The 10,816-nt window shown below is 53.1% G+C and overlaps 2 protein-coding genes across 3 annotated transcripts; both read right to left on the bottom strand.

The window, feature by feature from the left end:
* Positions 1-6,215: 6,215 nt before the first annotated feature.
* ZNF785 (zinc finger protein 785) lies at positions 6,216-9,566 on the bottom strand. 2 transcript variants are annotated; one of them, XM_032328612.1, is made up of 2 exons: positions 8,163-9,566; positions 6,216-8,078 (listed from the first exon to the last, which is right to left on the bottom strand). In XM_032328612.1, exons 1-2 carry the CDS (start codon positions 8,726-8,728, stop codon positions 7,772-7,774), a joined length of 873 nt encoding a protein of 290 aa, XP_032184503.1. In that variant the 5' UTR covers positions 8,729-9,566; the 3' UTR covers positions 6,216-7,771. The 2 variants fall into 2 exon arrangements, with proteins under 2 accessions (XP_032184503.1, XP_032184502.1); XM_032328611.1 differs by having other exon boundaries at positions 6,216-9,566.
* A 39-nt stretch (positions 9,567-9,605) lies between these two features.
* LOC116581431 (zinc finger protein 785-like) lies at positions 9,606-10,258 on the bottom strand. Its single transcript, XM_032328614.1, has one exon. It carries the CDS (start codon positions 9,959-9,961, stop codon positions 9,644-9,646), a length of 318 nt encoding a protein of 105 aa, XP_032184505.1. The 5' UTR covers positions 9,962-10,258; the 3' UTR covers positions 9,606-9,643.
* Between the last annotated feature and the right edge of the window lie 558 nt (positions 10,259-10,816).

Raw genomic sequence — 10,816 nt, 5'->3', positions numbered from 1 at the left:
CCGGCCCGTCCCCGAGGCCACCGCCTCCCCGCGCGCGGCCTCCGCTTTCGTCGTCCGCAGGAAGGGCTCCGGAGGTCGGGGCCCCGCCCAGCCTCGGCGTCCGAACGCAGTCGAGGGCCCCGAGGTAGCCGGTAGCTAGGGATTCGGGGGTTGGGAAGGGGACAAACAAAACCCCTCGGTGTTTATTCACTGCATGGCCCCTTGGACTTAGCCGGGTTTGGGGACCCGGAAGGTGTCTTCCGAAAATATGGCGACATCCTGGCTTCAGCTGTCAATGGACGCTCTTAAGGGCGCCATTCCTGGGTCACACCAAACATGGCGCCTGCCCGGCTTCTCTAGCCTCAGCGGCCGCTTGCCCTCAACTGCGATGGCCGCTGCAGGTGGGGGTTTTAGGCGCGGCGGAGACGGAACACAGAGGCGTGGCCTGGGGGGCGGGACGTTCCTGCCTTCAAGAAAGATGGACGAGCCGCGGCTTCCAGTACCGCTCCTCGCGGGCGCGGCCCGGCGGCCGGTGATTGGCCCGCAGAGCAGGAAGAGGCGGGCCCGCCCCGCCCCCGGGCTTTTGACTGTGGAAGGCGCCCCTTGGTCACCGGGATCCGCGGAGACCCTCGTGGTCCGTGGAGCTCCGCGTCGTGCCGTCGACGGTCTCCGTCTCTGCCTCCCGACGGCAGGGTCTGGACTCGGGCCCCTCCCGCTGCGAGAGCCGCGCAGACCCGCTCCGGACCCCGGGGACGGCCGAGGGGGCGACCAGGTACACGTTTACGGTCGGGACCACGGCTGCGGGGCGCGCCCGACTCTGCACCCGCGGGTCGCCTCTGGGTCTCTGGACTGGAGCTTGTGGGGGGCTTCGGTTTATGCGGTTCGAATCGGAGTGGGGAAGTTATCCAGTTTATCAGTTAATTAAATTATGTATTTATTAGTTAACATTATAATATATAATATATTTATTAACATAAATTAATTACTAATTCATTAAAATCATCCATATCTTGATTTTCTGCAAGTTAGCATGCGTGGTTTTTAAGAGGAGCGCAAAGGTTCCTAATGAAAAAGGCGGTGCCCGGTACCCTCCCCTGCCCCCTGGAGACCACCGAGTTGCGGCGCACGGCCGGTGGGACGCACGGCGCGGCGGTGTGAAGTGGCAGAGTTTTGGCGAAGGCGCACAGCCGTGTTCACCGCCCCCCGAAGCAAAATACGGAGCGCCGAGGACCCCCGCACGTCTCGTGGCGCACACTTCTAAGTCGTGGCACAGTGTTTGACTGCGGCAAAATACAGGTAACAAGAAGTACCAGTTGTGCGCCTCACAGTTCAGTAGCATTTAGGACATTAAGGATACGCAGCCGTCGCACCTGAAGGAGCCCCTACCCGCGGAACAAGCCCCTTTCTCCCCTGCCTCCCGCCCTGGACAATTGCGAAGCTTTCTGTCTCTGCGAATTTGCTTTTTCTGGATATTTCCCATAAATGGAATCAGGCAATGTGTGGCCTTGTGTGTCTGGTTCCTGGCAGCCAGATGTTTTCAAGGTTCATCGATGTAGCATTACAGGTAAGGTAAGCATTGCCTTACTACTTTTTTTTTCGATGGTTGAGTAATATTCCACTGTAGGGACACAGGTTTCCCCGGCAGTCCCAAAGTGGAACATTTCTATGAACCTTCCCTAAGCTGAAATGATGTAAAGCAAGGAAGCAGTGACCATTAATTTACAGGGAGATTGTTTTGAGCATCCCCAGACCCTGTAACTAACCTGTCTTAGGCTCTCCTGATGCCTTAGGACACATCTTGCTTAAAGATGCACAAAACAAATGTAGAATAAGCACAGATGCTCACAAAGGTCAAAGCTATAGTAGCTTGGTGCTGAAAGGCTGAGTGTAGGTCCCTCGGAAGGGCCTTGATGGGGCCAGTCCTGCTGCTCGGCCTGGGAGCTGCATCGAAAGGCAAAAATCCTCTTTAGATTTATTGTGGTCAGTGAAACCGGGACTAATGTAGGTTTTCCTTAAAGCAAAGTAGCCTAATGGGAACTTTCGAAAAACGGGGGGACACCGGGGTGACGCCGTCGGTTGAGGGCATCTGGATCTTGGTTTGGCTCACGTCTGATCTCGGGGTGCTGGGATCGAGCCCTGCGTCATCCAGCCCCGTGCCCAGTCTGCTTGTGTTTCTCTCTCTCTGCCTCTGTCCCTCCCCGACCCCCGTGCTCTTTCCCTCTCTCTCTAAAATAAATAAAATGAACGTTAAAAAAGAAAACTGAGGGGACACCTGTATGCCGTATTTTACTTACCCATTCGTCAGTTGATGGAAATTGGAGTCGTTTTTACCTTTCATTTTGCTGTGAACATTTGTGCAAGACATTTTGTTTAACCACTTTGAGATAAAATTCACTCATTAGATAACTCACGTATTTAAATTGTACAGTTCAGTGGGTTTGGATATGTTATGTTATTTTTTTTAATTGCGGTAAAATGACACAAGACTTAAAATTTGCTATTTTAATCATTTTTAAGTTTACAGTTTAGTGGCATTAATTATATTCACGATGCCATGCATCTGTCACCGCTATTTCCAAAACATTTTCACCACTGCAGAAGAAAACTGAGAATCCACAAAGGTGGTCACTGCTCATACTTTTTTCCCCAGCTCCTGGTAATTTCCAACCTGCTTTTTGTGCCTGTGAATTTCCCTATTGTAGGTATTGTAGGTACCTCATGTAAGTGGAACTGTGTAACACCTGTCGTTGGTGTCTGACTTATTTCACTGCCATCTTAACTATTTTTAAGTGTACTGCTCAGTGGTATTAAGGACATTCACATTGTTGTGTAAACATCACCACCACCCTCTCTAGAACTTTTTCATCTTTACAAACTGGATCAATACACTTTTTAAAAAAAATATTTAATTTATTTATTTGACAGACAGAGATCACAAGTAGGCAGAGAGAGAGGAGGGAGCAGGCTCCCTGCTGAGCAGAGAGCCCGATGCGGGACTCGATCCCAGCACCCTGAGATCATGACTGAGCCGAAGGCAGAGGCTTTAACCCACTGAGCCACCCAGGTGCCCCTGGATCGATACACTTTTAACACTTAGCCTTTTTTTTTTTTTTTTTTTAAATACCCTTTAGATTCTCTCCCTCTGCCCACCCCCCAGCACCCCTGCTTGCACCCACCCCTTTGCTCACACGTGTGCTCTTTCTCTCTTGCTCTCTCTTCGAAAAAAAAACCACTTAAAAAAAGTATGCTTTTACTGTTGTTGCTTGATATATCCATTTTATTTTTATTAACCTATTTTTAAAGATTTTATTTATTCATTTGACACCAAGAGGGCACAAGAAGAGGGCACAGAGGGAGATGCAGGCTTCCCACTGAGCAAGGAGGCCAATGTAGAACTTGATCCCAGGACCCCGGGACCATGACCTGACCCAAAGGCAGCCACTTAACTGACTGCGCCACCCAGGCACCCCTTATTTTTATTTTTTAAAAAAGATTTGAGGGGCGCCTGGGTGGCTCAGTGGGCTAAAGCCTCTGCCTTCGGCTCAGGTCATGATCCCAGGGTCCTGGGATCAAGCCCCGCATTGGGCTCTCTGCTCAGCAGGGAGCCTGCTTCCCCCTCTCTCTCTGCTGCCTCTCTGCCTACTTGTGATCTCTCTCTTTTGCTGTCAAATAAATAAATAAAATCTTTAAAAAAAAAAAAGATTTGATTTATTTGCCAGAGTGTGCACATGCAAGCAGGGGGAGTGGTAGGCAGAGGGAGAAGCAAGAGGCATCCCTTGATATATACATTTTAGAAATTATTTGTGGGCATCCGGCTATGATACTTACTTAGTTTCTAGCCCCATCTCCCTCAGCTCTTTCCCAACATAATGCAATAAATTATTATAAGATTTCCTGGGGCGCCTGGGTGGCTCAGTCAGTTGAACATCCGACTCTGAGTTCCACTCAGGTCATGGCCTCAGGGTTGTGAGATACAGCCGCACACGGGCTCTGTGCTCGGTGCAGAGTCGGCTTGTGCTCTTCCTCCCCTTCTGCCCTCTGATCATACGCACAAGTTCTATCTAAAATCAATAGATAGATAAATAGAGCAATAGATAGACAAATAAAATCTCTAAAAAAAATTCCTGTATATGCTGTAAGTATGTTTCCTTGCTTACCAACTATTTGCTCTTTTTTACTGAAACATATTTGACATTGAACATTGTAAATGTAAGGTGTATGACACGTTTTGATAAATTTATATATTGTAATGATTGCCATTGTCATTGTTTGCCTTTTAAAGATTTCCGGTTGTATTCCCTTTCTCCATGCATTGTCTGTGCTTTCTGCTTTTTTTAATTTTTGTTTTTTTATGAGATTTTATTTATTTATTTGAGAGAGAGTGAAATCGGGGGAGATCACAGAGGGAGAGGGAGAAGCCGACTCGCCTCTGAGCAGAGATCCCAGTGCAGAGCTCGATCCCAGGACCCTGACGTCATGACCTGAGCTGAAGGCAGAGGCTTAACTGATGGAGCCACCCAGGCGCCCCCATTTTGTTTTTGTTTTTAATATTTTATCTATTCATGAGAGAGAGAGAGACAGCGAGCATGATCAGGGTCACGGGTGACGAGAAAAGCAGACTCCCTGACTAAGCCACCCGGGCTCCCCTCTGCTTCTTTAAGTTGTTCTGAATTACTGGGGATACCATCAGATCTCGAATTACCATTTTCTCCCCCGGAAAACCTCGTCCTTTGACCCCTCGGCCTTCTCCCTCCGGACTTGCCAGAGCCTCATCTGTGATCCCGGGTCCGACTTCCCTGCTATCCGGGATTGTGGCCTCTGCTTCCGAGATTCAATAGGTTCCTTTTCTTTAGTGGAGATGGATCATCTTAATGGCTTGTGGACTATTGATACTGGATAGCGTTGTCCTACGGGGAATATTCCTGCAATCAGGCCGATGCCAGGAGCAAGGGGCTAGTCGTTGGGTTAATGAACAAACCCAGGTCCCTGTTGACAGCAGTCCACCGTCTGCTCTCGGAAGCTCCTTGCTTGGCTCTCCCACCTGCCGCGGCACACGCTCTCCCTCCCTGGTGTTCACAGATGTCCTTCACGGCTGAGAGAGTGCCTTCTCCATCTTCAGATTCTCTTGCGCCACCCTTGTGATTTTTCCCCCGGAATACTTACGGCTTTGGGGATGACTTCTAATGATTTCACGTCGACAGTTACTTGCTTATTTTATAACTTCTTAAACTTGCACTCATTGTGGTGAAGAGTGTAGAAGTGGAATAAAGAAAAACGTATCGTCAGGGGCGCCTGGGGGGCTCTGCCTTCGGCTCAGGTCATGATCCCAGGGTCCTGGGATGAAGCCCCCCAGGAGCCCCACATCGGGCTCCCTGCTGAGTAGGAGGCGTGCTTCTCCCTCTCCCGCTCCCCCTGCTTGTGCTCCCTCTCTCGCTGTCTCTGTCAAATAAATTTTAAAAATCTTTAAAAAAAAAAAAAAAAGAAAAAGAAAAGAAAAGAAAAGTTGATCTTCAGGTAGGAGTCTCTTTCTAAACAGAGAATCAACTTTACCTACAAAGAAACCACAAAGGATTTCACCTGGACCCAAAATTCCTTCGTTTACTCAGGTACTATGTTATGAGTCACTTCTTTTTCGTACCAGGGATGGAGAAAACGGAAGGAGATAGAGCCAGACAATTCCCCCGGGGCTTACCTGAAGAGACTGAAACAAACCTCTGGGACTAAAACTGCCCCATCCTAAGTGGCTGATGTCATGTTGTTTTTCCTGCCAAACATAAAAATACAAAGACGCTCTTGCTTTCAAATCGTTTTATTCCCCACCAAATTGTATATGTTTGTTCCAGAATCTTAATCTAACTTAATAAGTTATAAAACAGACAAAGATAATTACAGTTCATTAATTTTACTAGTCTATAACAAGCTGCATTTGAATTTTTTTTTTTAATTTTATTTATTCGAGAGAGAGAGTACGAGCAGAGGAAGGGGCACAGGGAGGAAGAGAATCTCCAGCCGCCTCCACACTGAGCGCAGAGTCTCACACGGGGCTCAGTCTCACAACGCTGAGATTGTAACCCAAGCTGAAACCAAGGGCTCAAGGCTCAACCAACTGAGCCACCCAGGTGCCCCAGTGCATTTGAATTTTTTTTTAAGATTTTATTTATTTATTTGACAGAGGTCACAGGTAGGGAGAGAGGAAGGGAAGCAGGCTCCCTGCTGAGCAGAGAGCCCGATGCGGGGCTCGATCCCAGGACCCCAGGATCATGACCTGAGCCAAAGGCAGAGGCTTTAACCCACTGGGCCACTCAGGCGCCCAGTACATTTGAATTTTAAGGGAGAGCTGCTGTTTCTTGCATAAATCTCAGCCTGCTGTTGAAGTGTTTAGAGTGAAGAATAATGATGCCTGCAACTTACTGTGAAATAAAAACAAGAGGTATAAATGAGCAGACGGGACGGACTGAGCGACTGGCACGTGATAAAGCAAATGTAGCATAATTAGAGAATCTAGATTAAGTAGAGACGTCGTGGGGGCACTCAGCCACTTGTTTTTCAGACCACGATGACGTCTGAGGTGCTTTCAGGTTTTTTCTCAGACAACCCTGTGGCGTAGCCAAGCGAGACAGTGAAGGCTTAGAAAGGTTGAATGACAGGCTTATGGTCCCACAGCGAGTGGGAACTGAGCCAAACCCGGAATCCAGATCTACTAGTTCAGGAGAGGCTATGTGGTTCAGTAAAATAACACCCAGTTCCCATTCCTAATCATCTTTGGAACCCAGAGGTTCCAAGAGCAGTCCTTTGTTCACAGAGATACTCGTGTCCCCCAGGACCGCTCCTGGCTCGGCTCTGCTTAGTCCCACCGAAGTCCTTATTCCTTCGATAGTCTGATCAAAAGTGTGGCTAGCAGGTCAGAGTGGGTCAGAAAGACCCTCTTCACTACTGACACATACAAGCGTACACACAAACTAGACTGGAGATACTTGGCCTTGATTTCAAGCCTACTGGCAGGTAATTTACTCTCTTAAACCAAAATGCCAGCATTATGTTTCCAGCTGCTGTGGCCCAAGAACACTTCTTCATTCAGAAGGTGTAAAATCCTGACAACAGGCAAGTATCTAAAGAGAAAAACACTGCAGTCCCTGATTCATAGAAGTTGGAGGGGAAAAAAAAAACCCTTTAAGCTAAGCTTGACACTCGCGTGCAGCCTGCGCGATGTGCGCGTGGGGCGGGACGGCCCCGCCGGAAGCCACTGTTCTCCTCCCTGGGGTCACCTTCAGGACTTTAAGACCAAGAGTGCCAACAGTGGCTCGACGCTGTGTTTCCTCGCCAGGTGTCTCATCGACCCTGGCTAGAAGAATCCTTGGGTGAGCTTCCCCTACTGAGGATAGGCCCAAGGTGTCCCTTCTGTTCCAGGGGATACTCAGATGTACATGGGCTCCTTTAATGGGTTCTTGCACTGAGGGGCCCCATCTCTGAGGAACAGGAGAGACAGACCAGAAAGCAGAATCCTCTGAGGGAGAGAACAGTCCAGGGAGAAAAGCCAGGTAGGTGAATGAGTTCCTGCGAAGAAACGCCAAGTGGGACTTGGATTGGGAGCGAGAGCCTCAGAAGATGGGTTCAGCCTTCAGGTGACCTTTCAGATTCCCCCCTCCTCCCGAAGGACCGCTCTGTGCTCCCTTAACTCAGAGCTTTGTCTTCCTTAAATGCTTACTTCCTTTCCATCCGTTCCTTATCCCCCGAATACATCAACTTTGCCTTTTCCCTTCCAAAGAAAACAGGTCATCTCTTGCGAGCTCCATCACCCACATTCTTGAAATATATCTGGAAAGCACCGGAAATGAACTGGGGGATCCTGGCCTCCCAAAACAAGGACTGGCTCCGAGAGCCCTACCGCAGGCCGCTGCCACCTCGGCCTCTTGCCAGAGCGATGGATCCGCTGGTGGGCTTCCAAGGCAAACTTGAGCTTAAAGCCCTTCCCACACTGGGGGCAGGGGAAGGGCCGGTTGTCGGAGTGAATGCGCTGGTGACTGAGAAGGAGAGAGGAGTAGGTGAACCGGCGGCCACAGTCTGGACAGGGGTAGGGCTTCTCGCCTGTATGCGTGCGCCTGTGGATGGCCAGCAGGGAGCTGTAGGCCAAGCAGAGGCTGCAGCTCGGACAGCTGTTGGGCTTCTCGCCTGTGTGTGTGCGCTGGTGGATGGCCAGCAGGTAGGGGTAAGTGAAGCGACTTTTGCAGTTTGGGCATGGGTAGGGCTTCTCCCCGGTGTGAGCCCGTCTGTGGATGGCCAGGGAGCCCCTCTGGCGGAAACGTCGCCCACAATCAGGGCACGCGTAGGGCTTTTCCCCAGTGTGGATGAGCTGATGCTGGAGCAGGTACTTGCGCTGGGAGAAACAGGCCCCGCACTGGTCACAGGGGAAGGGCCGCTCCCCTGAGTGCACCCGCCTGTGGGTGGCCAGGAGGGAGGGGTAGCTGAAGCTGCGGCCACAGTCTGAGCAGGAGAAGGGTGATCTGCGGGTTGTAGTGTCCTTGAACCAAGGCTTGACTGGGCTCTGCCCAGAGTTCCAGCAGAGCTCTGAGCAGGTGGTTCTGTGACCGGCACCCGGTGGCCAGCTGGATGGTGACCACTCCTCGAGAGACACTTCCTCACGCGCCATCTCTTTTTGCTTTGGACTCTTCATCAGTTCTTCCTCTTCATGCTCATCCCTGGATCCTGAGACGGGGAAAGACAGAAGTTGAAACTCAGTAGCACCTTCCATCCAGTGGCCTGCCTGGGAGGCAGCATGAAAGTCCGAGCATATGGCGGTGTTCGAGACTGGGGCCTCATCGGGCCGAAGGCCATCCCGGAGTAAGTGCAAAATTCATCCTGACTGGTGTTAACACGGAAGCTTTGAAAACGGAGATAACCGGAGGCGTCGACAATACTGACCCCCGTCCGGCAGCGAGCGTGATGGACCAGCCTTCAGGGAGCTCACTGGCCCGAACCCGTTTCGGATCCCTTCCCAAAATAGCCATTACGTGATCTTCCTCGGTGCCTTAGGGCCGTCGCCAAAATGTCTACACGTGGGCTGTCCCCCGGGTTCCACGGGAAGACCTGGGAACAAGCATTTGTTAGGACGCAGCTGCGGAGGAAACAGCTTTCTTGGTGTTAAAATCTCCGACGAGGGACCGCATCATCACGGGGTGCCCGCGTCCTGCCCGACAGGAACATCTGTCTTCATTTCACTCCACAACGAACAAATTACAGTTTCTCTCCTCGCTTGGCTGCCCCGGCACCTCGGGCGCTATTTCGCACGGAACTGGGGTTCCCTGTAGGACGAAGTGGTGCCGTCACCCGCAGTTAGCGGTTCTCCGAGCCACTGTGCAGCGGGACGGGAACTTCTGGGGCAGGAGGGCCTCGGAGGCGGCGAGTGCTGCGGGCCCGGGTTCGGGCAGGGGCTTCTCCCCGGTCCCGCGCTGGGTTTGCAGGGAAGCACGCGTCCTCTCCGCCGTCTCGGGAGACCCTGCGGGCTCTCGCCCCGCGGACCCTGGGCCTCGCGGCTCCGCGCCTCCGCCCTCCTTCCGCCCAGCGGGCCTGGGGCCTGAGAGTCCTGCGGGACGCCGGGTTCGGCTGCGGCCGAGAGGGAGGATGCGGGCGCGCCGTTCCCACTCTGCAGCCCACTTGTCTCGGGACATCAGTCCCCCTTCCCGTGACTACGGACCCGGGCCTCGCCGCGCGCGCCCCGGCGGCCGCGGGCCTCCCGCCTCACGGCCCGGCTCAGGGCCCTCTGCGCGGGCCGCAGGCAGCCCCCCTCCTCCGGGGAGAAGTACACGGCCACGTCGGCGAAGCTCGCGGCTCCAGGGCGGCTTTCTCCCGTCAGCCCGTCCCGGCCTCCCCGGGTACACCCGCCCCGAGCGGGGTCAGGGGCGGCGCCATAGGAAAGCCCTTTGGTTTGACGCCAGGAGAGGCTTCCTAGCTCCTTCAGGGCCACAGCACTGCCCTTGACCAACATGGCGTCTCTGGCCTCAACCTCCCCTTCCTTACCGGTCGCCTCTTACGTACCGAGGGGCAACCCAGAAAGGAGATTGGTCCGCGGCGCAGCGAATCATAGATGGCGTGCGTTGATTGGATAGTGCCCAGCGGGCCGGTGAAGAAGGAAGACTGTGATTGGTTAGGCCGGAGCGGCCTATTTGAAAGGCTGAAGGGAAGGGAGCGACTGGGCCGAAGGTGGAGGGCGCTGAGAGGTTAGGGGGCTGTTTTGACCCGCTTCACCTGAACGGGACCTAGAAAAGGTCTGGACGGGTTGGAGCGACGCCCGTCTGCTAGGAGACCTCCTGCGAGCCGATGCAGATGTCCCGGGCGTGGAGGGGAGTCACAGCCCGGGCAATCGATCCTGGAGATGACGGACGTGAGGGGCGGCGGGTCCGCGCCTGCTGTGGGTGCTCAGGGCACGGCTCGGCCGGAGCCTGCGGGTCTGTGGGCTGCCCAAGCGCCGACGCCGCGGTGTCCTGCCTTTCCCAGTCGCCGCAGCTGCGACCGGAGCGCGCAGGCCACTGCCCGGCAGCACCGGAGCCGGGTTCATCGTTCCTCTGGCTTCCAGGTTCAGCTCCGCGCTTCCTGCCCCGTCTGCGTCGGAAAACGCGTTTGACTGGCGCTCATACCTACGGATAGCACGGCGGGCGAGCCAGATCATCCCGCGGCCTGTTCCCAGACTTGTCCATCGATGGAGCAGCGAAGGAAAGCCCGCCCTCCCTCCCTCCCCTGAAGCCGCTCTGAGGACATCGTACAGCTTCTCGGTTGATGTGGCCACGTACTCGATTTCCTAGTGTAACCACCTTCCGTAGAATGCATCGGTTTGCACGTGTTG

The sequence above is a fragment of the Mustela erminea genome, chromosome 20 (genome assembly GCF_009829155.1).
Source record: "Mustela erminea isolate mMusErm1 chromosome 20, mMusErm1.Pri, whole genome shotgun sequence".
In the NCBI taxonomy this organism is placed as follows: Eukaryota; Metazoa; Chordata; class Mammalia; order Carnivora; family Mustelidae; genus Mustela; species Mustela erminea.
Note: the sequence above shows the minus strand (reverse complement) of the source record. Positions and strands in the feature narration are given on the sequence as shown.

What these genes read in the sequence shown, in the direction of transcription:
- LOC116581431 (XM_032328614.1), bottom strand. Translation starts at nt 9,961, where the DNA reads ATGTTGGTCAAGGGCAGTGCTGTGGCCCTGAAGGAGCTAGGAAGCCTC.
- ZNF785 (XM_032328611.1), bottom strand. Translation starts at nt 8,728, where the DNA reads ATGGAAGGTGCTACTGAGTTTCAACTTCTGTCTTTCCCCGTCTCAGGA.